The following is a 27,866-nucleotide window of genomic DNA, read 5'->3' as shown; positions in this document are numbered from 1 at the left end:
AGAAAGGGGATCAGGAGGGCACCGTGCGGACATTTCTCGGCCCGAACCCGGTACCCGGTCCGGACCTCCGCCGGCCCCTGGCCCGCCATGTGCGAGAGATCGATGCATTCGCCCTCGAGCGAGCTCCGCGGACGGAAGGCGCGAGGCTCTTTGTGTCTCCTGAGCCCTGGCGGCGAGGCCGAGCGGCGCTCCGGGGCGCTCTCGGCGCCATCCCGCCGGGCCGGCCCCCCCCCACCGTCTCCCCGGTAACGGCGGGGCGGACGGGTCGCGCGCACCAATCGGCGCGCGGCAAGATGGCGGCGGCGGGAAGTGCGGCTGGGTTGGGCGGCGGACGGGCGGGCGGCGCAGGGCCCGGCCCGGCTCCGCAGCCTGCGCCGTCCTGCATGGAGCGCGGCGGGAGCAGCCAGCTGGACCCTGGATTCTCGCAGCAGGGCACGCCCCTCCTCATCGTGGAGGACTCGCAGCCCCAGGGCGCGGAGGCGGACGCGGAGCCGGACGCGGAGCGGGCTAGGCTCGGCGAGCTGGCCCGCCGGCTGCCGGCCCGGCGGAGCCCGAGCCCCGTGCTGGTGAGCGCCTGGCGTGGTGGCAGCATCACTCGGCCTTGCCCAGCCCGGCCCGGCCCGGCGCGGCTCTGACGCGGCCCCCTCCTCTCTCTTGCAGGACGTCGTCCGCGGTCCTGCTGGCAGCCGGGCGCCGCGGGAGCGACTCGCAGGTAAGGGCGGGGCGCGGGGTCACGGTGGGTCCGGGTACCGCGGTCGCGCTGACGGCGCTGTGCTTGCAGAGCCCATGGAGGGCCCGGCCCGCCCGAGCGCCTCTGGACCGCGGGGCTGCGCAGCGGAGGAGTCTCCAGCGCCCGACCGGGAGAGCAGGTACGTGGGGTGCGCCAGATGGCGGCTCTCGGCCGCCGCCTCTCTGGCCTGCTGCAATCTCTCTCGTGGAGGACAGGCCGAGAAGGCGGGCTCGCTGCTGTAGCGGCCGTGCTCGGCCCTGGCCAGGACGTGCGGTGCGGAGGGCTTGGAGCGCCTGGTCGGTGCCAAGTGACCCCTCGGAACGAGCCGCGGGGAGGCGGCCTGCAGGAACGCAGCGAGTCTCTCTGTTGCAGTGCCCTTGGAAAGGCCAGGGAACGAAGTGAAGATGATGTTGAGGACTGTGCTTCTTCGCCGTGTGTAGAAGGTAACTAACCCATTTCAGGTCGGTTTTTTGGGTTTTCGGAATTGGATCAACTGTCTGTGCAGTTTTTCAGTTGGGCTGACTCACTTGTCTCACCAAGGGTAATTATGCCGGTAGTAATAGGTCAGAAATTGGCATCCTTTTCTGAAAGTTTATTTGTATGCTTTGGTGTTTGAAAAAAAAACGAAAAGAAGGTTGATTTATTATTGTTAGAATGGATCTTCAAGATTGAAGGTGGTTTAGAAGAAGCAGGGATGCATTGTGGTTATTAGTAAATGGAGCCTTATTATGAACTGGCATAATGGTCGTTGTCATCAGAGGATTTTCAGACACAGGCTGTGTGTTATCAAGATTATTTTCTATTCATGGAATGAAAGTCTGCTGCAGCTCCTAATGGCATTACATAAGCCCTTGCTGATTAATACAGATTTTTCAGTTAATGGCCAGTGTCCCTGTTGTGATACCATATTTTAATTAGTACAGCTGAGATCAGATCAGTTAGTTTATTCAGAGTTCTAGCAATAGCCTAAATACTTTACATGTTAGAGGGTATGTGTTTTGCCCTTGTAAAAGTGATGGATAGCCCTTGATTTTTTCTTTTTGGTATGTATGTTTGTAATGGATTTCTGATGTTAGATACAGGCATGTCACAGCTCCAGTTCGGAGTTCTAGAGCTGTCGCAGAGCCAGGACTTGGAGAGTGACTTGGTGCCCAGTGAGGGAGATGCTAGGCATCAGCTCCACGCTGGACCCACTGTCGTTTGTTCCAGACTTGTTAAGAATGAGTCTAAATATGGTAAGTGAAAATGATCATAGATGTCTTCTTGCTGCTATGTAGATTCTATCTAGTTTCTTTAAATTATAAATGTTATGGTTTTTTGACAGGAAGTACAGTACTAGTAGTTTCCAAAAATGAGTTCACAGCTCACTGGTAGTTGCAAATAATTTTGCCCCCTCTTTCCTTTGGACTAATTAATTTGTTTTCTTGTACCTCTCCAAGGGCTATCAATGATTCTTTCACTTCTCTTTCCTAATTGATTTCCAAAATATTTAGACAATCAGATACTGAATTCTTTCCCTGGTAAAAACCTCATCCTGTTTTGGTTTTTTTTCCTTCTTTTTATCATAGATAGTTCAAAATTAATTTTTTTAAATATAAGGCTTACCTTGGTATTTGTGTAAATTACAGACCTACATTTTCTTATTTGTATATTAATCCAGGTATTTTTCTTTTATCTCTCTAGAATTTTGTGCGGACAACATAGAAACTGACTCCAGCACAGAAGCACATACTGCTTTGGAAAGCCAGGCAGAGAAGTCTGAAAGGTAAAGCAGTCTGCCTTTTCTGTAGGTTGTTTGCTGTAGGCACACAGTTTGTGGTAGTTGGGAGTGGAGTGGGGCTGCGGCCCAGCCTCATCCCCAATGGGTGCAGCTGTGAGCAGCACTGACAGCAATGAGCCATGGAGTACCCGGGTGTGCTGAGCAACCACTCAGGGAACAGAGGGCACACAGGTGCCATGCATGAGCATTGGGAGTATAAAAGGTTGGGCTAAAGAATAAGAAGGGCAAATGCTTGAAGCCTTCTGAAGTGGTATGGTTTTACTTTGTATGGGCAGAAGCTTTCTGAAATTGTATGAGGATGCGCTGTGTAGCGTGGCCATCTCAACTGCGACATATGCTGTGGCAGTTTGTGGGCATTCTGGAAGGTGATTTGTTTGTTTTTTTTACTAGATTTTTAGATATGGAAGAGGGTTCAAGGCAAAAGAGAAAGGGAAAGATGACACACTGCTGAGGCCTTCTTGTAGCAGTGCTGACTAAGGAATGCTCTTAGTATTCCCCGGTGAGAAAAGATGTGATGTCAAACTCCTAAACACAAAGATATTGATAGGTTTGTTTTTAAGGGCAAGTTCATGGCATAATAAAATATGCCAGTAATTTTCCTAAAATGGTATGACTGGACTATACTAGAAGCAATAATTCATTTTGAGTCACAGAAGTTGTATTGTATTGTAAAATAACTTAATTGCTGTAGCATGGGCTTTCACTGCACAGGAGAAATATGGAGGCTAAGTGGTGGGTATTCCAGGATGCTTTTGCATATTTGCTATTGTAAGCTTTGTTTTAACTGTTTTAAAGTGTGAAACTTCAGTTTGTTGAATAGTATTGATTCTCTCTGGCATAAAATTTATATAATATTTAGCTCATCATGTATTATCATATTTTGCTACAAAATAATGTTCAAGAGGTGAAGTGAAATTCCTAGACTGCATTGACTAGAAGTCAGTAGAACATCTGCATTCCATTTAAGCATTGCTTAGATTGGTAGAAAATGTGAAAAACTGTTCTGAAAATATAACTTATCAAGGATGAAAATGTTATTTTGTCGAGAAGCTGGTTTTCTTTCTTCTTTCCTTTTTTCCCCTGTGTTATACATGAGTGAACGCCTTCTATCTGTTACTGATAGATTTTCTTTACAATGCTGTGGTCTTCATATTTTGAATTTCTCAGGTCAAAGACTGTGTCTTGCATTTTCAGAACTCTGCAGGAAGCAGAAGAGCATACCAGAAAGGAAACACCTGTCAGTGGTGCCAGTAAAACTGAGGAATCCCTTGGTTCTGCTCATGAGGAGTCAGATATCTTGTCAACACAGGAAGAGATGTTTCCCGAGAATCATGCAACAGGTAACAACAGACAAGCAGAACCAAAATGTCCATCCCAGAGCTAGTTATAGACATCATACCTACTTGATCTTCACAGACATTTAGTGTTTTAGGGTGTAGAGCGCCATGAGTATTTTTCATGTAACTACTGCTAAAATTGAGAACACTTTGGAAATGAAAGGCCACAGCCTCATTTACTATAGTATGGAATAATATCTAAACATCACTTCCTGTTAGAACGGCTACTGGCTTGTTAAATATATTTAATTTCCTTTATTTCTGTGCCCCTTGAAGAGCAAAACCAAAACCCAACTTTTACCATCTTCTGAAACTAATGATGCTCTGCCTTTGTAATGACGCCCCAGTGTGGATAAGTAGGGTAGGCAGTATAGGCAAACTTCTGCCTAGTGGTGTCTGTTCTGGCCTGATCTTGTGAATGAACCTTCTGTATCCAGAAGATTCAGTAACAACCTTCTCCTCACGCCAAGTCAGTGGTCAGTGCAAGGTGTCTTTCTTACAAGAACCTTGCCTATATTTGTATTTTAGTGCTGGATCAGGTGTGCTGATATTGGAGCCATTGGGGATTTTTTTTAAAATTCCCAGGTAGGAGCACTTGTACAGTCTAAAATCTATTCAGATTTTTCTTTTTCATCTGAACTATTTTGTGCTCACATTTCACATACTGAACTGTCATGTGCAGTCCTTCACCAGCTCTGAAAATCAGCTTGTTGTTGCCTATCTGAAAAGGAGCTGTGCAATAGCATGAGTTTAATTCCTCAGAATTGTCTAATCACTGTTTTTTGACTGTATTTCTGTCTTTGTTTTCTTTTGTTCAAAGCAACTGCAGGGAGTGACTCTCTGATAACCAGGGTGGAAGAGGGAAGTTCTCTGGCGTGCACTCCTGCCCGCAGCCTGCAAGTCCTGCAGCTCTCTGGGCAGGCGTTCCTTGTACAGGAGGGTGATTCCACGTAAGTGAAAAATCCCCAAGCTCTTTCAAGAATTTTGTTGCAGTAGTGCATTCCCCCTACTCTCTTCATTATTCAAGGACTTGTGCTTGATTTTAAGCAATCAGTGTTTTAATTTTTGTGCTACAAGAGGAGCATGGCCTTATTTTGCAATGAAATGAACTAATGGTGGCCATCTGATCCCTGACTGTCACTAGTCTCTTACTGGTGGGCACCTGACGCTTCCCTTTCACGAGAAGAATTGTATTGTGGCATGCTGGAGCTTGATAGGAGAACTTAATGCATTTTTTAGTGAGGTGTGGTTTTCATTTCCCTGTTTCCTTTTGGTCTGCAGTGTCTCTTCAGGCCTAGTTATTCCTCCTCCTGTTTCCTTTGGACCCAATGCCCTTGTCCCCAGCAGTCCTACTGAACAGGGGAAAGCAGAAGGTAATGCTTTTCTGCATACTGTCTGTGGTCGTGTTTTTGTGCACTGGTTTTATCAGAGCTTGCAGCCTTTTCAAAATCTGTTAAAATTATGTTTAAAGAATAAAGTAGAACTGAGAACAGTGAAGGAGTAGATGGAGATCTGTATTTTTGACTCTGTTGTTTAGGATTCTCTATCTGCTATTGATATTTCCTGCATAGCTATCATAATTAAATTAGTACTGTTGACTAGTGACCTTTCATTTGAAAGATTGGAAATGCTTTGTATAGCATACAGATTTCTTCTGGCAATTATCTTCTTTAGGAACAAGCCATTCTTGCTACAGGCAGAAACCTGTATTAAGTCTATACTGTTAGGGCAGTAGGAAGGACAGATAAGAATTGCATCATAATAGGTTATTTTACCTTAATATAGACAACTTCCACAATATTTGTAAAACCTTTCATGTGCTACAAGTGTGTATCCTAAATTGTGTTGCCTAAAGAGAAATTATTCTATGTGATACATTGGTTGTTAAATATTTTCTCTAAGCACACATTTACCATCAAGGATAAGATATCCATCCCTGCAGGTTTTTAGTATGATACAAAATCAAATATTCCTTTCTGAGAGATTCCTGTCACAGAATGTGAAATACTGTTTTAACAGATATTTTGTTAGCTGGGGTCTGAATGAAGTTGCATTTTAATAAAGATAGCAAAAGGAAAAGAAATGCCTCAGAAAAATGCTTTTTTTTATAAGTTGCAGACACTTTTTTTGTAATTGTAGAAGTTCTAGACCTGTAGCAAAATAGTCATATGAATTTATAACAAAACAATTACTTCCCCCTTTGAAAGTAAGAGTACGGATATTTTTGTTGATTTTTTTTTTCCCTTTACGAAAAGAATGCTGCTGCAGACAAGATTTTACAAAGTTGAATACACCACTGAAGACAAATCTTTTAATAAGATGTTGAAAACTTCAATATAACACAAGAATTTAGTGCTAATATCTTTTCTGCTCATTTAAACCAGATGAACAGATGGATATATCTATCCCTGCAGATGGAAGAGAACTGATGCAAAAGCAGAAAGGAGATATGCTGGTGGAGATGGCCTTCCCTTGTATCCCTCCAAGACCTCTTGTTCAGCCACAGGCTTCAACTCCAGTGTCCCAGAGTGCCCCAACCTTCTTTCCTGGATCTTTAGCTATGCCATCACAACCAGAGTTCTCTCATGTAAGGGTTCATGTATATAGCTTTTCTGAGGTTTTTATATAGCTGAGGCAGAAGATGTGTTTCAGTCAACCTCTGTTCTTTTATGTTGAGCTTCCCTACTAAGCTGTTCCCACCAGTTGCAATTATATATTAGTCATACTGTGTGGCAGTTTTTCCTGCAGAGAAAATGCAGAACAGCTTAAGAGGGCATAGTGAGTTACAAAACATAGAAGCTGTTGACTTAGACTGTGCTGCCTTCTTATGCTGAACTGGCCATCCTGCATCTCAAACTGCATCATAAATTAGTTTTTTATTGGGCAAGACCTTAGCATAATTTTTGTGGAGAAAGGGAAGCTGTTCCATAATAAAGTATTTTTATTCTACAAGGCTAGAATTTATTTACTGCATTTTTCAAGTTTCTTATTTTTGCTGTTGTTTCCTTTGTGTATTTTGATTCTGGAAATTATAACTATTCAAAAGGATTTAACAGTTTGTGGGTTTATACCTAAATATTATGAGTGTCATGAACTTGCTAGAAGCTTCACTAGTTGAAGCAGTGCTTCTCCTCAACTGAAAACAGCATTTGTGTTAATATAATATTGATATCACAGAGGCTCTTTCTAAAACCTTTGGTGGTTCAAGTAAAAATAGCTACTAATTTGCCATATTGGCCCTGTATTTTGTGATTTGGTAGTGAAAGATACCAAAGATTGTGTCTGACTTTGTCAAAGATCACTAAATAGTAATTCATGGTGATAATTTTTCTCAGCAAAATCAGATCAATCATGGCTCTCATAAATGTGTGGAGAAAAAAGTTGTGGATGTTTTTTGTTTTCATTGGTTGTTTTTTAATCTGTAGTTTTTTAATCTGTAGCTCTGATCCATAATCTAATGTAATTTTTTAGGAATAATAAACAGTCCTACTTGGGATACCCTAATACTCCATGTCCCACTTTTCTCATTTTAGGATATCTTTGTTCCAACTCAGAGTCCAGAGAATAAGCATGGAGAAGGAGAAACTGCTGGTTTAACCCCTTTATGCTTACCAGGAGACCTCTCTGGATCTACAGATGCTTTGTCAAAGATGTCTACAGATGACTCTGTGTTACAGCCTCCTGATTCCTGTAAACTGATGCTTTCTGCAAGTGCATGTAGCCAGCCCCCGAATACAGACGTCAGTTCAGACTCTCTGAACACGGGCCAAGACTGTGAGACCACACAGGTAGAGAGGATTTCTGAATGCAAGGCCTCAGACTCAAGACTCTCTTCTGTGGACAATGATAAAATAAAACTAAAAGTGAATGCAGGTGATCAAGCACCCTCTGAAAACTGTGAAAAAGCAAAAAAGGAGGATGTAGAGACTGCAGGAATGCCTGTAGGACAGTTTGTTAGTGCAGGTGTTGGAGAAGATGGGCCATTAGCCTCTACAGTTCATCGGGAGATTGAGTGTATTTCTGGAAGTCAGGCTGCTGCAGTTCAGTCTGGTCTGCTTGAGATTTTGTCATATGATCAAGAGGCTTCCAAATCTGAGGCAGTTCCTGAGACTCAGTGTGAAGAACAAGAAGAGAAACTGCAAATAAAAGAGAAGCAAATAAAAGAAGATAGGTCTCTTGTTAATATAACACTTTCTCATAGGTTTATTCTTGAAAGGGAAGGACAGTGTCATGAAGATAAAGAAGTGAATGATTCTTGTAAAAATAGCAAAAATGTAGCCCAGGAATTAGAAAAGATTGGACCAGAATGTCAGGGAAAAGAAGCTTTGAAAGGTTGCACTTTTGATGCTGGAGAGGCAAAGAGTATGGATAAAATGACTGCTAACATGGCAAAGCTCAATGAAGTTTTAGCTAAGCCTTCTGTAGGGGAATTACTGGAGCAACACGATTTGCTTCCAAAGTTGAAGAGTGATGTTCAAGCAGAAGTGGCATTGTCTGCCAAAAACCATCCTGATTGTTCAGAACTGGGACAGGTAGTGATAATAAGCAATCAGCCATCACTTCAAGAGAGAGGGTTTGAAACACATGTGGTTCAGCATGAGAATCTGGTACCAAAGAAAATGGAGGATACTGTTACGACAAGGAATCTGGAGCAAGAAGAGCAAATGCAGCCACAGGAGAAGGCAACTTCTAAGTCCCCCAGTCCTTCCAGTGGTAAGTGAATTTAGGTTAGTAGTTCACAGGTGTATATTTTGAGTAATGTCAAGGACAGCTGTATACAATCCTCAGTGTTTTCAGGGAGCACTGCTATTGGATGCACGTTGAGCAGCACTATACCTTACTGTGTTACATGCCGAACATGACTGCTGGTTCCCCCTGTGGTGTAATTCTCATTCCTGACTCTCACTGCTTTAAGGTAGAAATGCAGGGCGGGTTGAAGAACCAAAAATGCTGTGACCTTGGCAATGTTCAGGGATTTTTCTGACTTCTCCCCCACTCAAGAAGCAACAACAGCAGGGTCCATGAAAGGAATAGAGTGTATGGTAGTCAGTATTTTCCCTTTTGTAGGTCTCCTTGATTTTCAGTGGAGAATTTTCTTTGTGGGGGTGTACAGAACAACTTTGAGCTAGAAGCTAATAAAGCAATTTTTTTCTTGAGATTTTTTTAAAAGTAGAATGGCTTTTCACTCTCATGTAAGCTCTGGCTCAGCAGGTATTGTCGTGACCCATTAAAATAATTTAACATGCTGTGTGTCATTATACAAGATGTGGGATATTACACCTGTTTTGTTTGTGCCTCTTAGCTGGCTTCATCTTTAAACACAGGTTTTTTAAGACAATTTGGCATAGTCAGGAGAACAGTTCTGGTCTTCAAACTTAAGAGTATGGGATTTATTAAATACAACAATAAGTTCGGCAGTACACTGCTGAAATGATGATAAAGAGAAATAGCTGCAGTTACATAACAAGGTTAAATGTCAGGTTCCACTTCAGTATTGTCTTTCACAATTTTCACAGTCCAAAACTTCCTTTTTAAGAGAAAATAAACATAATTGTGTTTGACTTTGGATAATATTTCGCCTCTCATACTGTACTGAAAATGTTTTGGTTTTTTTCTTAGACAAATCTAAATGCAATTTACGCACATCACAGTTGGCTGGGTTTACTTTTAAAAGGGAACTATAAGCAAATTTTTAAAGAAAATGAATTCCAAAATTAATGCTTCTTTGTGTTTTATGCATTTCTATTATGCTGAAGGGCTCATTGGTGTTAGGAGAGAGTTCAGGCTTTTGGCCTACTCTCCCTAATTGCCTTCAGGCTTATGAAGCATGGTGGAAAAAGTATGTAGAGTGGTATTTGCTCTCCTGACATCACTCAGTCCTTAAGGTATGAAGAGCTGTAGAGCATCCCTCTACTCTTAAAGCAGCTTTGTTATTGTAATAATTATTTCCATAATAAATATTTTAGGAGTCTAATCCCTTATCAACAAACTATGAAGCATAAATCAGTAAGCACAAACTTTAGGTGGGGGCTTGCTAGGGGTGCACTCTGTACCTTCATCCAGGTCACTGACGAATACGTGGAGGCTGGACCCTGCAGTGACCCCTGGGAACACCACTAGCTGCAGGCCTCCTGACTAGATTCTGTGCCAGTGATCACAGCTCTCTGAGCTCTCTTGTTCCGCCAGTTCTCTATTGACCTTGCTGTCTGTTCATTCAAACCACACTTCCTGGGATTACCTATATGGATGTTTCAGGAGACAATTTAAAAAAATCTTCCTGAAGGCAGTGTAGACACCGTGCACTGTTCTCTTCTCATCTACCCAGCTGGTCATTCCGTCACTGGAGGCAATCTTGTTGGTCAAGTGTGATTGCCCCTTGGTCAATCCGTGCTGACTGCTCCTGATAACCTTCTCCTCCATGTGCTTAATGGGGACAACCAGGATGATTTGTTCCATCTTTCCATGGATGGAGGTGCAACTGTGGCCTGGTTCACTGAGTCCTCCTTCTTGCCCTTTTTGAAGACTGGAGTGACACTGGATTTCTGTCCTGAGGTGTCTCCTGTACTCCATGACCTTTCAAAGATGAGGGAGCATGGCTTAGCAGTAACATCTGCCAGCTCCCATAGCACTCATGGGCACATCCTACTGTCAGGGCCCATATGGATGGTTGTGGGTGTCAGATTTGTCTAAATGATCTCTAACTTGATCCTCCTTGACTGAGGGGAAGCCTTCCTTTCTCTATACTTTCTCTCTTGCCTCCAGGATCTGGGTTTCTGTGCCACTGGGCTTATTAGTAAAGACTGAAGCAAAGCAGGTATTCAGTAACTCTGTCTTTGTATTCTTCATGACCATGGCATCCACCTCACTGAGCTGCAAACCTGTGGTGGTGGTCGCAGGGGTCCCAGGATGAGGGAAGAGATGAGAATCTCGACTCCGTGTTTCAGAAGGCTGATTTATTTATGATATATATTATATTAAAAGAAAATTATATACTAAAACTATACTAAAATAATGGAAGAAAGGATTTCATCAGAAAGCTAGCAAAGGAATAGAAAAGAATGATAATAAAATCTTGTGACTGCTCACAGCCTTGATACATGTGGCTGTCATTGGTCATCAAGTAAAAACAATTTCCCATGCTGGGTAAACAATTCTCCAAATCACATTCCAAAGAAGCAAAACATGGAGGAGCTGAAGCTTCCCAGCTTCTCAGGAGAAAAGATCCTAGCGAAAGGATTTTTTCATAAAATATGTCTGTGATACAAATCCACATTTTCCTTAGGTTTCTTTTTGCTAGTGATGTTCTTGGAGAAACCCTTCTTGTTGTCTTTGACATCCCTTGCCATATTCAATTCCAAATGGTTCTAAATCTGTTACAGGTTGATGGTCATAAGAATGGAAGAAAAGTTTAACTGTTTTGATTAACTCTTGTCATTGATAGAACAGTTGAGACTTCAATGTGAATGAAAGCATTTAAACTTTTAGTTGAGGCATTCACATTTTTTTCAGTTCTTGTGAAAGCTTGTTTGTATTCTCTTTCATGGTATCCCTTGGTATAATAATTAGAATATGCTGTTGGTCATTGTCGCAGACATCTTTTTGTGAAAATCTTTTCTTTGGGATTTTTTCTCTTCTGAGAAACTGAGGCCTCAGAAAAAAAATGTAAACAATGGTTATCTGCTGCTGTGGAATGCAACAGGTGGATCCGTGATTGGTCTCCTGTGGATGTTTGGATTTACTGACCAGTCACGGCAGAGCTGGCTCTCGCGCTCTGTCCAAGGCAGCTGCTTTTGTTATCATTCTTTTCTATTCTGTTCTTAGCTAGCCTTCTGAGAGACGAAACCTTTCCTTCTATTTCTTTTTAGTATAGTTATAATGTAATATATATATATATATCATAAAATAATAAATCAAGCCTTCTGAATGTGGAGTCAACATTCTTGTCTCTTGCCTCATCCAAGAACTCTGAACACTGTCACAGGTCATCACCTGTGCTGGTGATCATTTCATAAATTCTTTTGATCATTTGTTACTAGCCTGCCAAATGTGGATTTGTAGGTTAGAAGGGATTGTGGTAGCTAAATCAATATTCAATTGAGTTGCTTCAGTTCTTAGATAAAAGACTTTTTAAATGGAGACATGCTCTAGGCCATAATATGACAAGCATTCATAAACTGTTCGTGAGGAGGGCGGTTTGCCTTACAATGAGTGAGTACCATTGTGCTAGAAGGTACCTACCCACTGCAAAAATACAGTGAAGTTCTTGGGTTGGTCTTCAGGATGTTGCAGTTGCTCAACTTAAATTCTTTAAAGCTTGTGGTAATCAGATAGGTGATGGTTTTCAGAGTTTTCAAACAGATAATACATAATTGTTTGCTGATGGGGCATTTTTCTATGAGAGGATTATGGACACTACTTCTCTATAACATTGAAAGTTTGCAAGTAAATGCATGGAATAAGGCAAAAGAGCATTTTACTAGGTTTTTGATTTATTTTATTTGTTAAATCCTGCAACATCTGCACATAGTAAATCCACCAAGGCATGGTTTCCCTGATGCGATAGGCCACCTCAGCCATCATTCTGAGTAAGTTTTAGGTTATCAGTTCAGGCAACATGTAGCTTTGCCAGTTCATTTTTGTCCTAATCTTCATTTCTGTTTTTGACCTCATTTTCATCTTCTTTGGAAAATCCTGAGCATCTCTGAGGCAAAGCTGCATTCTGTAGAAGTCCTATTCACGTCAGGATATTTAGTCTTCCTTTTATCTAGCACCTGTGAGCAACAGCATTCAGTTGACCACAGTCTAGATTTTCACTGGGAGAGATTTTTCACAAAAAATGTGAGGATTATCAGTTAGAGCAGCTGTTCAGGGGGGGTTTGTACAGCACCGGTGTTATGCTTTTTCCTATTTCCACAGCACAGTGAATATGTGCTTTTGATACTTGAACTAAAGTAGATCCTCTAAATTACTAATTCTGGTGCTCTGTGTCTTTTAGGAACCCCGTTTCATTTTACTTTGCCGAAGGAGGGTGATGCCATTCAGTCCTTAACTAGCATAACACCACCTCTTACTGGCCATCTCAAAATGGGACCCAGGAGACACAGCACACCAATTGGTGAGTTTGACCCAAATGGCTCTGTTCTGCAGTGAAAGCCTGGAAGCTTTTGATTCTTGGTGCAGTATGCATCAGGATAACGCAAACCTGCCTTGGCAAAAATTGCTACATTCCCCTTCAATGGGAGGGGGGGCTTATCCCTTTCCCACAGTTTCCTTATCATGTTTTCTCAGTCTCTAGTGAAGGTGTTTGCTCCCTGAGTACAGGGTGGTATGGAGCATGTCTTCCTTGCACTCAATGTGGTCCTGAATACAACTCCATTGAAGAATGTCAAAGAGCCTTCTGAGTACCAAAAGAAGATTGCTTCCAGTATTCTTCATCTTTTATCAGAACTTTCTCTGCTAGATTCACAAAACAGCACCCTGCAAGTGCTAGATAAAAAGAAGTCTGTTTTGCTTGGGTAGTAGTAGATTATTCTGTCATAAACTATGGATAATACCTCTGCTACAGAATTTTCATGCTTCAGATCTCTAGAAAGGAATTTCTACTACTGCAGCATTACTAATAATGCATGCAGTGAAGTGTCTTCAAACCAAAACTAGGACCTCAACCCCAGCAATGTGAATGACAGTAGCTACTTCTTGTTTCTTGTTTTTGTTTTTCTGTTTTCAGTGGATGATACTTACCCAGACAGCACTATAGCAACCAGTGATGTTACAGCAGAGGGCACAATGCGGACCAACGATGTCACTGTGGAAAGTGCAGTGGTATCAGCAGATGTGTCACAAGTGTATGAAAAAGGAGAGTCTGGTGTGGTTCCTGAGTTGGATGCAAAACTTTCTCTGCGAATGAACCTTGTGACCCCTGTGAATGATGGGAGTGAGGAGTCCTTGCCGTTCAGCTTGGAAAGTAAGAGGATGAAACCTGAAGTGTATGAGTCCTACTGGATCTCAGCCCTAACTCAGAACCTCTCTATGGCATTCCCCAAGGCAGTCTCTGAGTCCCTGTAATTTTTCTCATTTTTCTTTTTGGGCAGTGTCACTTAAATTTGTTTCTCTGTTTCTGCCATGCTCTAAGCAAGGATGAAGTGAGAGGAGAGGCTTCTGTTGTGAGGAAAGGTATTTCCAGCAGACTACAAATTGTGATGTATAGTGGCAATGATACACAGGATAGGAAGCGAAGTTTGATTGTGTTGGGTGGGAAAAAAAAAATATATAAGAAAATCATAGAATGGTTTGGATTGGAAGGGACCTTAGAGATCACATAGTCCCAACACCCTCTGCCATGGGCAGGGACACCTTCCACTAGGCTAGGTTGCTCCAAGCCCTATCCAGCCTGGCCTTGGACACTTCCAGAGTTGGGGCAGCCACAGCTTCTCCAGGCAACATGTGAAAGTGCATCACCACCCTCACAGGGAAGAACTTGTCTCTTAATTAAAAACTGTTTTCCTTTTTTTTTTTTTTTTTTTTTTAATAAGCCCCCCTTTTAAGTACTGAAAGGCCACAATGAGGTGTCTCTGGAGCCTTCTCTTCTCCTGGCTGAACAAGCCTGGCTTTCTCAGCCTGTCTCTGTGGGAGGCATTCTCCAGTTCATCTCATCATATTTGTTGCTTCCTCTGAACCTGTCCATAATCTGGAAAAAAAAGTTTGACAGGATTTTAACCAGAACAGTGGCATTCAGTCTAATAGTCTAAAACTTGTAGAAACTTAGGTCTGTTCTGAGAAGTTGTATGGGAAAGCCTGGGCATCCTTTGTCCGGTGTTACTCAGCCTCTCTTCACTGAGTGTATGGAGCTAGGAGAGGTTGGGAAAAGTCCTTTTAGATGATTCCAAAATCATCCTTCCCTTCCTTGTTGTTTCAGAGCCTGCAGCCAGTGACAGGAAAGATGGATCCTCTGCTGCTGCTGAGACTGCTGCTAGGTAACTGGGGCTTCTTGCTGGGCAGAGTTAATACAAAGGTCTGGGTAGATCTTTTCTCCACGTATTATCAACTGTAGGGGAAAAAAAATTAGAAGGAGACACAGAAGCAAGGAACATTCTAGCAGTAGATGTGATATTAACTCTATAGCTCTTGCAGCAGGTTTTAATTACATAGGCAAAGTGGGAACCTCACTTGTTTGTTCATTATGGGCTATGTGGTTCCTACCAATGTCAGCATTTTGCCTCCATTAGATTGTAGTCAAAGCCAGAAGTTCATGTCTTGTGCAGTCCAGAATGCAAATCTGCCTTATCCATCTCTTAAATTCCAAGTATATGGGTTTCTGCTGTCTTTCATGGTGCAATTTTCTGCGAAGAACCTGAAAAGTTCTGAAAGAGAATTATCTTTTTGGTATAAAGCTGATAGAAACTCATAATCAGTTCATGGATATACAGAAATCACAGGTTAACATTTTGACCAAAACATTGAGTTATTCCCTTGGTCTTTTGATTTGTATGTATCAATCTTACCTCAAATTTAATGTCTAGCATTGCTTGATTTAGCTTGCAGGGAGTAATGTTTGTAAACACTAACAGGAATCTCAGTAGGAAGATGGTGATCTGTAGTAATCAGAGTGAAGAGTAGTGGTTTGAAGTAATGAGAAAACATAGGAACAAACTCAGTATCTTTTGTTACAGGATTGCTTGGTAGATGGTAATCATGCCTCAATGCTGAGGATGGGTGATAGTAATTTCTCACTGGTTGAGGATGGGTTACCTTTATAGGTATGGGATGAATATGAACTCTCAGGGTCTGCTTTATGACTGTAATTCCCACTATTCTTGTGGTGCCATGAAATTCCTGAGAAGTAAGCCATAAAGGGTCTAACTGGTGGGTACCAGAGGCACTAGATGCTGAAACTCTTGATGGTGCTGCAGTTTTCCACACAATGGTTTCTGGAACTGTTCCATTGTTCTTGGCTGTTAGGGTGTCTTCAGAAATGACAGAAATGCTTGTGCAATTGCAGCTTCATTCTTGATCTTTGAGATGGATCATATCAGTCATTCTGTGGCTGTGTAGGAGCCTATTCTCCTCTCACTCTGTTCTCACGAGGAGCTAGAGAATTCTTGTTTTGCTGTATGAGGGTTTTTCTCACTTCCTGATGAATTTTTGTTTGTTTGTTTGTCTTAAATCTGCACTGCTAGCTCCCAGAAAGCATCATCTGTGTTTAGTCGTGTCTGTGAAGTTCGTCGAGAGGATGAGGCCAGAGGTCATGGTCTTTCCACTTCTCCGTTTAGGTAACTCCTCACAGTCTTTGCCTGCCAGTCCTGGTTGGATTTATATTCAGGTGTGCATTTTCTACATCAAAGAAATTGTGCTAAGTCATTTTCTTTGAGTGACTTAGAAGGTTGGGGACAATGGGGTAAGTATACTAAATCTGCATGTTTGTGTCTCACTTGGTTATCAGGCTTACCTTCTGATTGAGTGGCCATGTGATTCCAGAAGACTGATATGCTTCAGTGAAGTCTTGGGTTTGAGAAAATTGAGACCATATTTAAGGCTGTTTAAATACCTTTTCTGTCTCCTCTAAGATCTTCTGACCAGTTTTGTTGGTTTGTTGTTGCTGTTGCTATTGTCCCCCTTCCAAAGGACTGTACAGCTGCGTATGTTACAGTGAGGAGGGTGCTGCCTGGAGAATTAGAAGTAGAAATCTGCTTCTTTAGTGTTTTCCATTCTATCTTTTGATGGGACAATGAGGTCTTGGTCTGTGTAGAAAGAGTAACCTGAGTTTCAACTACATTAAAAAGACCATAACGAATAGGGAGTTCCAGTGCTCGGCAAGGCACAGCCAGAAGGGAAAACAGTCACTCCTCAGAATCCTCAAGTACCCAAGGGAAGCCAAATACGTACTTCTAGTTTGGATCAGTATAGTGTCCCACATAGTACCTGGCAGAGGCAGTACTTTTGGCAGAGCAGACAAATTCTAATGAAAACACTAGACAGCGTTTGTGTTTATGCTGCTGGGTCTTCTTGCTACCTGTGATTATCAGTTTCAAGCCAATCAAGCACTGGAGGAGCCTGAAGTAACTTCAAGATGACATGCTTCTGGGAAGTTGCATAGTTGGTGCCTAATGTGTGGAGTGTAGCAAGAAAATCTGTATTTCAAAAAGCACTTCGTTCTGTACGGTGTCAGCCATTTTACCACCCTCTGTATCACTTGAGAAGTGTTGAAAGATTTTTTTATTATTTGAACTCTCTGAGTTTTGTGCAATTGTAAGAAGCAATTGAGTGACTGCCAAAGTGGGGGTTTTTTAATACTGTTTTTACTTGAGCGGCAGCATATTGGTTGTCTTGTTTTCTTAATCAGTAGTTTTGATCTGTGCGTAACTGGTTTGCAGGGGAGATCGGTTAATTTTTCCTGGCACACAAGAAGATGCTGAATTACCTACCAATCCTAGTGATTGGCAGTACCAGCAACAGAAGGCAGACGACAGTGGTGGACAGAACCTAATTCCTCAGAGGATGCAGCAGGACTGCCATCAGCAATCTTCTGGTGAAGAGGATGGAGAGTCTATGGAGACTGATGTTGTAAGCACTCAGGCAGAAGATAAGAGAAGAATGCAGAGAAAACAAAGTAAGGCTGTTCAAATTGATCAAAGTCAAGAGAGGTGGGAAAACATCAAGGATAAAGGGATCCAAACTACAGCAGACTGTCTTTTTACCCCAACAACTGTTACAACAGCAACACAAACATCAGAAGAAATCTGTAGACAGGTGGAAACAGGAACCAGTATGTCTGGGCAAAAACCTGGGCAACAAGATGTGAACGTTCAAACCGACGAGAGTGGGGAAAAGCTTGTCAACACCTCTGGAGATGACACGGACTCTTTGCGCAGTCAGGTGGGATGAGGGCTGCCTGTATTTAACTGCTTTAGGACAGTAAAGTATCCTTTCAGCTAGTAGATTCATTAACAGTTGGTTCTCTATTGAAAAAAGGCCAAGGGCCACTTTAAAATGTTAAAGTCACAAGCTGTCCTGAATCAACTGTTACAGTAGCAATACTCACTGGACAGCATGAATTTGGGAAGTAAATGTCTCCATAGGTATTTTCTGGAAAAATGTGACAAGTTTTGATTGGTTGGTTGATTGTTTTTGTTTGGGATTGGGTTTTTTATCAACAGAAAATCTAGAAAGATGATTTTTTTACTAAACGTGATTTAAGACTGATGTGTCCTGTGGGAAATAGGAGATAAACAGGGCCATAAAAAGACAGTGCAAGATTGATGTGATACATGTGGGAGTCTACTGAATCAAAGAGTATCAGAAGCCATGCTAAACAAGTTTGCTGTTTCCTCCTTGGACTGTTGTGATTTCCCTTCCTCTACTTGTCAGCAGAATGTGTTCAGTTCTCCTTTGTTTAGGGTCTTCTGTGTTGCATTAATTTGTAACAAGATGCTTAAAGGTTCCCTACTCCTGTACTTTAATATGGTATGAAGAAACTGTACTGCAGAGGTAGCCCTACTCAGAAACAGTTTGCTTTTTGTTGTGGTCTGTTTTGATTTTACTGTATCCTCTTTATTACAGGGAGAGGAGGAATTCAACCTTCTTCACCCACCCAAAGGCCAAATTCAGCGTCGCCACGTGCGAACCATTCGAGAAGTGCGCACTGTTGTTACACGTGTTATAACAGATGTCTACTACATCAATGGTGCAGAGGTGGAACGAAAGGTAGTTGAGGTAAGTTCCTGTTTTCGTGGCTAAATGGGATGAGATACTGGCTGAAAAGTGGAAGTAGTTAAAGTGAGAACATGTTGTGACTGCAGGAAACGAGTTGAATGAACAAATCTTGGCTGTGATGCCAAGGCTTTCTTCATGAGAGGACTTGCAGGCCATTTAGTGAACGGCAAAAGCTGTGGTTTTGGTGCTGGTATGCTTCATGCCATATGTTCTCAAGACACATTCAAGCCCCATAGAACTCAACAAAAGACTTACTGTAACATTAAAAATGGAGAATTAAGCGTCCTGAAATATGCTTACATAGTTTGTGTAATCACAATCATATAACCATTTCTGCTTTACCTACCAACACTTGATATCACTGTTCTGTAGATGCATGTTTTTATATCCATAAAGCTTTAGTAACTCCAGATGACAAACTGTCTGAAACTGATCTTGGATTATAAGCAACCCGAAGCTCCTAGTGTCTCATGTATTTGTTGCAGTCTCACACTCTAGAGGGATGGGAATTATTCAAAGCCAGACCAATTGGATACCAAGCTGAGCTCTGCCCTGTTGCTAAGGAAACTTTCCTGTCAAGCCATCCAGGAGCCACTCTGGCAGTCACAACTGTCACCACCTGAGCTGGGACTGAGGCCCCTTCACAGTAGACAGCTCCAGTGAGCTGATGGGTGCCCTGCTTGAGTCCCTATGTGCCCCACACTCACACTGTCAGATCAGGTTTCCTCACCCTGGACTGGACCCCAGGTTTCCCATGGCAGAGTCTCAGACATCTAGATCCTTAAAATAATTTAATCTTGTTGCAATAACTAAATAACAATAACAGCTTGAGCTAGTGCCTCCAAGGAGAGACCTTGAACAAAGGGCACCCTGGGCTTTTTTACCCCTACAGTCTAAGCTGGAAAAATGCAGGAATGTCTGGGGGTCTTCTGTTCCTGCTGTGCCTCCAAGTCCAGGTCCCACGTCCTTATGTCTGGGGCTCTCACCCCCCAGAGCTCAACATGCAGCTTGCACTTGCAGCCCTGTGCTACCTGCACTGAATGCATTCCTCAACACTGCTGACTGAGGTCTTAATGTGACTTCTTGATACAGAACAGCTGCAGGCCTGTAGTGAGAGATGCACTGTCTACCATGGATTAGCCCAGACTGAAGTTTGTGTGGCTGTTATCAGCTTCATGAATGTTGTATCAGCTTGTCTGCACTTTGGACTGGTAATTGTAAAGCGTCTAGCACTTGCATCATCTTAGACAATCCTCTTTTTTGCTTATTTTAAGGAAACTGAGGAGCCTGTAGTGGAGTGCCAGGAATGTGAGACCGACATGTCCCCTTCAAGAACTGCAGGGGGCTCGTCGCTGACCTCAGGGGACCTTGGTGATGTCAGCTCTTTGTCGTCTAAGGCCTCAAGTCTCCACCGTACATCCAGTGGAGGAAGCAGTGGTCACTCTGCCACGCACAGCAGCAACATCTCAGGGCGAGGAACTGGAGCTGTAAAAGGGAAAATGTGTGGGACAGAAACCGGAGAATTTGCTTTACCCATTGGCAGAGGCATCTCAGGAAAATTGAGGTAAGTGCAGGAAAAGAGGAAGAGATGTTTTGCAGAAACAAGCATCTGGCTTGTGAGTGTGAAGCAGGGTAGACCTAAATCAAAGGTTTTCTGAAAAAGATCTGGCTTGATGAACAGAATTAAGGAGGTAGTATTTGCTTTTGCATCTGTTCTTCCTGAAGGAGTAACTTGTTTTCTTGTGTGGTATTGCTTTGCAGCAAAGAGGCAAAATTCTGGATGTGTTGTGATGATTAAGAAAATGGGAGGATCCTAGTGAGCTGGCTTCTCTCCTCAAAACAGTTAACTCATAAATTCTCTAGCCCTAGGAAAGGAGCTGGTCAGCCTGCATCGCCACTCAAAGTTAGCCAGACAGGAGCACTGCCTTGTGAGGAAGAGGAGGACTGTATGCCTGGCACTCGTCAGGCTGGCAGAGCACCTGTGACACTTCGTGGACGAGGAAGAAGAGGACGCCCATCATCTCGAACAACAGGAACAAGGTACCTGGAAAAAGGAGACTGTAACTTTAATTTATTGCAAGAAAGAGAATAGGGAACTTCTGTCTTAATGTCCTAGAGGAAAAGGAGTACTGAGTATTTCAGAAGTTTCTGGTGATACCATATAGCAACTGCAAGCACCTCCTCCAGGTATTTTATACTTAGTAATTGTTTTTTCAGATCCTTCTGGGAATGCTTTTTGTCTTTTTTTTTTTGTCTTGGTTTTTTTTCTCCCCTCTCTTATATGGTGCTGCTTTTTTCTACAGAGATTTAGCTGGACTGCCAGATATGGAGGATCTCTCAACTACAGCATCACCCGAGGAGAAATCATTTACTCGTTCAGTTCGCCTGCCAGATGGAGGAGAGAAATCTGGCACTTCTGGCTTCTGTGCCTTACGCCGTAGTGACTCTCCAGAAATCCCGTTTCAGGTGGTGACTGTTCCTTTGGACTGTGCAGAGTCATCCACTGGGAGCAGCTTTGTGGGTCTCAGGGTTGTAGCAAAGTGGTCCTCAAATGGGTACTTTTATTCGGGGACGATTACCCAAGATGTTGGAGCAGGAAAGTACAAGCTGCACTTTGATGATGGATATGACTGTGATGTGCTAGGAAAAGATATTTTGCTCTGTGATCCTATCCCACTGGAGACAGAGGTGACTGCACTCTCTGAGGATGAGTACTTCAGTGCAGGTAAGAGCAGTGCTTGAGTTTCATACTTGGTTTTTTGATTTGCTGAATGTGGTGGGGAATGGATGCTTGTTCCAGGAGGATGAGAAGCCTGGGTATGGTTGACTAACAGCTGTTGCTGTCTTGTCAGGTGTGGTGAAGGGACACCGGAAGGAGTCTGGAGAGCTATACTACTGCATTGAAAAGGAAGGCCAGAGGAAGTGGTATAAACGAATGGCTGTTATCCTGTCTCAGGAACAAGGAAATAAGCTGCGGGAGCAGTTTGGGCTAGGTCCTTATGAACCTGTCACCCCTGTAACCAAAGCAGCTGACATCAGTCTTGGTAAGGAAAGGTGCTGTTGAGCTGCTGACTGCTATTCTGTGTCTTGTGCCTTTGAGGTAACTCTAGTGCCTGGTCTGAATTGCCAATATTTAAATGTTTTTGGATATTCAGTGATGCTTTTCGTACTTTATAGTGAGATTTTTGAGATCTTTTTATTGTTTGGCCTCAGAGACTTAGTGGTATTGACTGGCTTGTGGAAAGTGGTCTGCTTCAAGGACAGTGATGCTTGCCATACCTAACATAAACTTGGTGGATGGCTGCTTTGATAATAAAGTCCCAGCAGTACTGAGAGGAAAATAGACAAGCAGGATACAGGGCTTGAGAAGAAAGATATATTTTTTCTTGCTTTCCTCTGTCAGAGGGTGGTGGCATGTATCTTCAAGGTACTATTGAGTTCTACCACTTCTGTACAGGGTGAAAGCTTGTGGAGTTTGGTGAGAGCCCATGACTAATTCCTGCATACTATATTGCAGATAATCTGGTGGAGGGGAAGAGGAAGCGACGTAGTAACCTTGGTTCTCCCAGCACTTCCAGCAGCAGCACAACTCCCACTCGTAAAGGGCAGGAGAGTCCACGTGTCCCACCAGTCTCACTGTCTGGGAAAAGGAAACTTCTTGCTTCTGAAGATGAACGATCCCCAGCTAAACGTGGCCGCAAGTCAGCAATGATAAAGCCTGGTGAGAACTTGAATTCATCTAGTTTTCTCAGCACTGCTTTTTCTGTAATTATCTTTCTGCTTTCCATAACTAAAAAGTAGATCAGATTGCTTTTTTTTTTCTGCATGGTTTGAGGCTGATTCCCCCTGGATGCATTCAGCAGCCAGAGGTACTTTCAGCATAGTCTGAGTATTTACTTGCCGTCTTTTGAGTTCTGCCTTTTGACTTTAATGTTGTGGTTGGTTGCAATAAATCCGTGGTTCTCTGGGCTAATATAAATCCAGATCCGGCTTGCTCAGGACTAAAGCCCGCACGGAATTGCATAGACGGAAGATAAAAGACGAGAAGCGCTCTTTGCCACATGGAGATGAACATCCAGTTTATTAGCTTGAGACAGGACACTTCTGGTGGCAGCGACCACCCAGGTAGCAAAGAGGCAGAACCACACCTGCCGTAGGGTTTTATACCCCAGGTGATGGGGGCGGGGAAAGAGGACCACGGCCAATGGGATAACAGTGGGGAGGGGCGAGGGGAGGGACCACCCGTGGGACGGACCACCAGGGCATACGGAAACCAGGGGGTTATGCGAGGGAGAAACCATGTGAGGGGGAATATACCATCCACGTGACCCAATAACATTTTTTTCAACACCCAGTGCAAACAACTAAATAACTATTTAGTGCAATACAACAGTTGGTCTCTCTCTTATTTCTTTAGTCAGTCCTGAAAGCTATTAAAGGGACCCCTCACAGCAGTCAGTGTTGTTTCAGGATGCTGTTAAGACTTGCAAACTTGTCCTATTAGTTCTTCATGTTTTGATTTGAAGATCCAGAAGGATAAAAGATCCCTACCTAGCTTAGTGTAATTGTAGCCCAATCCTGCCTCTCTGTGTCTCCTGCAGTAAAATATCTGAGTTGAACTGGTTCCTCAGGTAAGACATACTTTTGAAGACTCATGATGCTTCTGTCTCTCTGCAGGGGCTGTGAGAGGTGGAGAGTTTTTAAGCACCTGTGAAGGTGTAGATGCTGCAGATCCCCCAGTACTGGACAGTGACCATGGACCCTTGCCCCACAATAAGACCCTCTTTTTGGGCTATGCCTTTCTTCTCACCATGGCGACACCAAGTGACAAATTGGTCAATCACCAGAAGCCATCAGATGGTCCCACTGGGAGCAGTGAGGAGGAAGAAGGTGAGGCAAATCTTACCCATTGCATTTTCAAGTGAGATGCTGTGTCTTTAGGAAAAATGCTGGATACTGTCTGATCAGACATTTGCTCTTTAATCCTTTGCAGAAAGGACCTAAGATTCAGTCTCTGACTTAGCCAACTTGTGGCCTAAGATGTGACAAACCTCAATGATGATCATAGGCTTGTTCAGCAGGCTAAGAAAGGTGTGAAAATTAGTGAGATCATCAGTGTCAGAATAGTATAATGTAAGTAGGAAGGTTTTGAGAGCTAAAGGATAGTGCTGGCAAGCAGAGAACATGAAAGCATGTATGGATTGCTCCAGTTAGCCTTTGCTGGTGTCATGTTTCATGCAGTTAAAGTGACAAGGTGCTCACCTGGCTACTGGTGTGTTGTTGCCCTTTCTGCTGCCCTCCCCCCCCCTTTTTTTTTTTCCTGACTCTTAATGATTTTCTCTAGAAATTCTTGGGAGTATAGCTGGGATCCCTTACTGGAATAGATGAAAGCTTTGTAGACTAAGATGTAGGAATATAAGCAGATAGATTATAGTAAAAAATTGAACTTTCTGCTGTAGATTTTTTAGAGATGACTCCGTATGATAAACATTACATAGCACAACAGCTGCGAGCGGGAGCTGGCTATATCCTGGAAGACTTCAATGAAACCCAGGTAAGGGTTCACTTACTAATCTAGAACAACAGTCACAGAATAGTTGAGATTAGAAGGAATTTCTGTAGCTTATCTTGTCCAACTGCTCTGCTGAAAGTGGGTTCAAATAGAGCAGATTGCTTAGGTCCTTGTCCAGTTGTGTTTTGAGTACCATCAAGGATGGAAACAACAAAGCCTTTCTGGGCAACTTGATCTGAATAGGGGAAAAAAAAAAGGATTTCTTGTATTTCAGTTTGTAACTGTTGCTTCTAGTCCTTTTGAGTGGATAACACTGAGAAGAGTGTGGCTGCATCTTTTGTATACCCTCATATCAGTCACGAATATGCATTAAAAAGACCACCCAAGCCTTCCCTTTTTGATCTTTAACAAGCTCAGCTCTCAGCTTCTGGTATGTCTGGTGCTCCAATGCCCAGGCCTCTTAGTAGTCCTTGGCTGGACCTGCTCTGGCATGTCTGGTGTTTTAGGTATACTGCAGAACCTGGGAGTGGATGAAGTACTCCAGATCTGGAGTGGTCTCACCATAGGTGTGTGCCTTGGAACACTTAGAGGTAGAGCTCTTCACTTACCAGATCTACTTGGACAACTAATTTAGTGTGGCTTTTACTTTTTTTTTTTTTTTTAATAAAGAGGGTAAATTGTTTTTGGAACATCTTGCTTGAGGAAGCAATCTTGTCTAGTGACTTACTGAGTCTCAGACTAAAAGGTAAATCATCTCTTTTGTGTGAACTAGAAAAGAGCTATGATACAAAAACTACTAGTTTTTGCCTAGAGCAACTGCAGAGCTTGGAATAGGATATGATTAAACAGATTCTGAAATCAGTACTACCTTTATCTAATTCACCTTTCACATAATATAGCTGTGAAAATCAAGATTTCAGTTGTTTTCTTCTTTAACCTGTTTAGCATCAGGATAATTTGGGGGGATTTTTTGCAAGCATTGCCTCCTGTTTACATGCCTTCTTTTCTGCCCTGAAGTGTAATGCAGCATACCAGTGTCTTTTAATTGCGGATCAGCATTGTCGAACTCAGAAATACTTGCTGTGCCTTGCCAGAGGGATCCCTTGCGTGTCTCATATCTGGGTCCATGATAGCTGTCATGCTAATCAGCTTCAAAATTATCGGAATTACCTTTTGCCAGCTGGATATAGCCTCCAGGAGCAAAAATTGCTAGAATGGTGAGTGCCAAATAACCATGATCTGAGTCTACAGACTCTTGGAGAGACCTGTTACACTTGGGAGGCTCTTGAATAGCTACAGATACTGAAGCTGACCTGAGTACTGACTCCCTATACTTTCCCTTCCATATAGGAGCAGCATTTCCATCTCTTTCTTTGGACTTAAAATGACCTCTAATGCCAAGGTACATTTGGGTGCCATATACACAAAAAACAGAGTCTCTTTGGAAGTAAGGAAGGTTTTCTCAGTCTTTCTCATGAGGAAGGCAGAATTCAGACAAGGCTTCCCACACCTTTGGCTAATTTCTCTAATTGCTCAGAAATGGATAAAGGAGAACAGTACTATGTTAATTTCCTTTTCCTTTGATACATTTTGAAGCTAGCTTCTACATTTTCTGTGGAGTCTAATCCAGTAAGCCTGTTCTGAGATGACAGAGGAGCTCAGACTCCTTAGGCAAGCTGAGGGGCAGACACAAATTTGTAGATAGCTGTAGACTTTTGGGCAGGAGACTGAGGTCTTCCTGCTCAGCCCCATCAAAGTGGAAGCAATTTGGATGTGCACAAAAAAGGTGGCTCAGGATTAGGAAGAGCTCAGTTTAACTTTGGATATAGGCTGCTGTGCACATACCCACCAACACTGTCTAGCTCAGTGTTAGTCTCTATAAACAAAGGATAGTCAGTCCAAGTACTTCAGGAAGGGTGGTAAGAGAGTGGGTCATGGTGTACAAGATACTAAAAAAACATACACGGGTGCAAATCAGGTGACGAGGCTACTGGATATTCTTACCAGTCGGCATTTCTCTTCACTCTGCAGGCACCCACGAGAAAACCCATTCCATAACCTGAAGGTTCTCCTGGTGTCAGACCAGAAAGAGAACTTCCTGGATTTGTGGTCTGAAATTCTCATGACAGGGGGAGCAGCATCTGTTAAACAGCATTACTCACGTGCTCACAACAAAGGTACTCACTGGCCAGTTTCTCAAGGAATCCTATGCCACTGTGGTCTTTAGTATGGTTTAAAACCATGTGGGATGGTTTACAAGGTTGTCTGTAACAGAAAGGCAGGCAAAAGGTGAATGCTCACTACTCTAATATAATCTGTATATAGATTACATCTAGGACACCTGTCTTGCAGAGAAGCTGCAGCAATTCAAAAGCCATCAGCTTCCAGCGTGTGTCGAAAGGGGGAAATTGATGTCTCAAATTGTGCTTCTCTTATCCTTCTGAACTGGGCTGTCTCTCCCTCTCCGTATGTGATGTAGGCCCTAGCACTCACAGCCTGAGGTCAGGACTCAGAGTCATGCCTATACTGCTGGCTACTGGTTTTCCCCTCATTTTTATCTGGACTAAAAGGAATATTTTCTTGTGAGGTGCAGGGCTGCTGTAGATGTGTCTTATTACAAAGAGAATTCACTGCCTAGGAATGAGAAGACATAAGAGTAGTTCATAGTGGCAAAACACGCTGAACTGCCAGGTTGGATGGGGCTCGAAGCAACCTGGTCCAGTGGAAGGTGTCCCCATTCTTGGCAGAGGGTGGAATGACATGAGCTTTTAAGGTCCCTCTCAAATCAAATAATTTAGCATTCTGTGCTTCTATAATGTTCTGCTGCAGAGCAAAATCCTTTTTCTTCACCTGATAGATGCCTGTCTTTCTTCCTGTACAGATATTGCTTTGGGTGTTTATGATGTGGTGGTGACTGATTTTTCCTGCCCAGCTGGTGTCTTGAAGTGTGCAGAAGCTTTACGGCTGCCTGTTGTCTCGCAAGAGTGGGTGATCCAGAGTCTTATTGCTGGGGAGAGAGTAGGCTACAAGCAGCATCCAAAATATAAACATGACTATGTCCCTCACTGAGTGAAACTCTGCCCTGCTGTCCAGCTGTTGTGCAGTGTTTTAAACAGGTTTTAAATGTTTGTGAATTGGGCAGTATGCATGGATTATTGTATATAGTTTTATCTGCTGGACTTTTATGATTAAATAAATGTTTGATCTCTTGTGGTATCTGCTGGTACTCCTCATTTATCTAAACTTACTCAGGGCAATGCCTTCAGGAAAGGAGTGCAGAGAAAAAAGAAATGCTTACATTTCTCTGAGTGAATATCACTAATATTCTGCTTTGAGTAAAGCCTGAGCTAACACAAAGTCAATTACAGAGAAAGAGTGTTTTCCATTAGCAGAAGTTCAGGGCCATAGCATTTCTGTTTGTTGGGAAGAATACCATGTTCTGTTTTCCTCCAGTTTGCTCCAGTTGTTATTTTCTATTAATTTCATTAAGGTGCTGCTGAAGTGAGTGCTAGAGATAGACACAAGAACCTTGGACAACTAAACTACTAGGAGACTGAGGTACAAAGAGTGTGTAAACGCTGTGTATCTGTAAATGGTAGCGGGATAAATCATCTGCTTTTGAGCGGCTGCATTCCCAGCTTAGTGGTCAGCTGCTGTAAAGGCAAAAGCTCTTCACACAAACAGTGCTATAGGTTGAAGCCCTCCCTCCATCCTCATACAATCTTTAGTCCCTTGCTTCAAAAGTGTAAAGTTTTTCTCAATGTGTATTTCTTCCTCTATCATTTCATGGCTCAGACA

The 27,866-nt window shown here is 42.8% G+C and overlaps 1 protein-coding gene across 4 annotated transcripts; it reads left to right on the top strand.

Moving 5' to 3' along the window:
• The first annotated feature begins 272 nt into the window (after positions 1-272).
• On the top strand, positions 273-27,284 carry TP53BP1 (tumor protein p53 binding protein 1). Of its 4 annotated transcripts, XM_077185704.1 has the most exons (27): positions 274-566; positions 661-712; positions 782-869; positions 1,103-1,173; positions 1,807-1,965; positions 2,414-2,495; positions 3,705-3,850; positions 4,668-4,797; positions 5,129-5,220; positions 6,232-6,434; positions 7,381-8,560; positions 12,843-12,962; positions 13,575-13,811; positions 14,763-14,820; positions 16,024-16,116; positions 17,218-17,719; positions 18,404-18,556; positions 19,831-20,120; positions 20,420-20,596; positions 20,860-21,281; positions 21,409-21,600; positions 22,074-22,277; positions 23,234-23,446; positions 24,016-24,110; positions 25,086-25,285; positions 26,100-26,245; positions 26,950-27,284. In XM_077185704.1, exons 1-27 carry the CDS (start codon positions 294-296, stop codon positions 27,135-27,137), a joined length of 5,766 nt encoding a protein of 1,921 aa, XP_077041819.1. In that variant the 5' UTR covers positions 274-293; the 3' UTR covers positions 27,138-27,284. The 4 variants fall into 4 exon arrangements, with proteins under 4 accessions (XP_077041820.1, XP_077041819.1, XP_077041818.1 ...); XM_077185703.1 differs by having other exon boundaries at positions 661-869; positions 6,262-6,434; XM_077185702.1 differs by having other exon boundaries at positions 661-869.
• Positions 27,285-27,866: the final 582 nt, after the last annotated feature.

Source organism: Agelaius phoeniceus, chromosome 13 (genome assembly GCF_051311805.1).
Source record: "Agelaius phoeniceus isolate bAgePho1 chromosome 13, bAgePho1.hap1, whole genome shotgun sequence".
Taxonomy (NCBI): Eukaryota; Metazoa; Chordata; class Aves; order Passeriformes; family Icteridae; genus Agelaius; species Agelaius phoeniceus.
This window is presented reverse-complemented; position numbering and strand designations above follow the sequence as displayed.

Bases quoted from the DNA above. Each gene is read 5' to 3' on its own strand.
- TP53BP1 (XM_077185702.1), top strand. From the start codon at position 294: ATGGCGGCGGCGGGAAGTGCGGCTGGGTTGGGCGGCGGACGGGCGGGC. The intron at 2,496-3,704 runs GTAAAGCAGTCT...TTGCATTTTCAG, and splicing joins CAGGCAGAGAAGTCTGAAAG to AACTCTGCAGGAAGCAGAAG. The intron at 20,597-20,859 runs GTACCTGGAAAA...TTTTTTCTACAG, and splicing joins TCTCGAACAACAGGAACAAG to AGATTTAGCTGGACTGCCAG.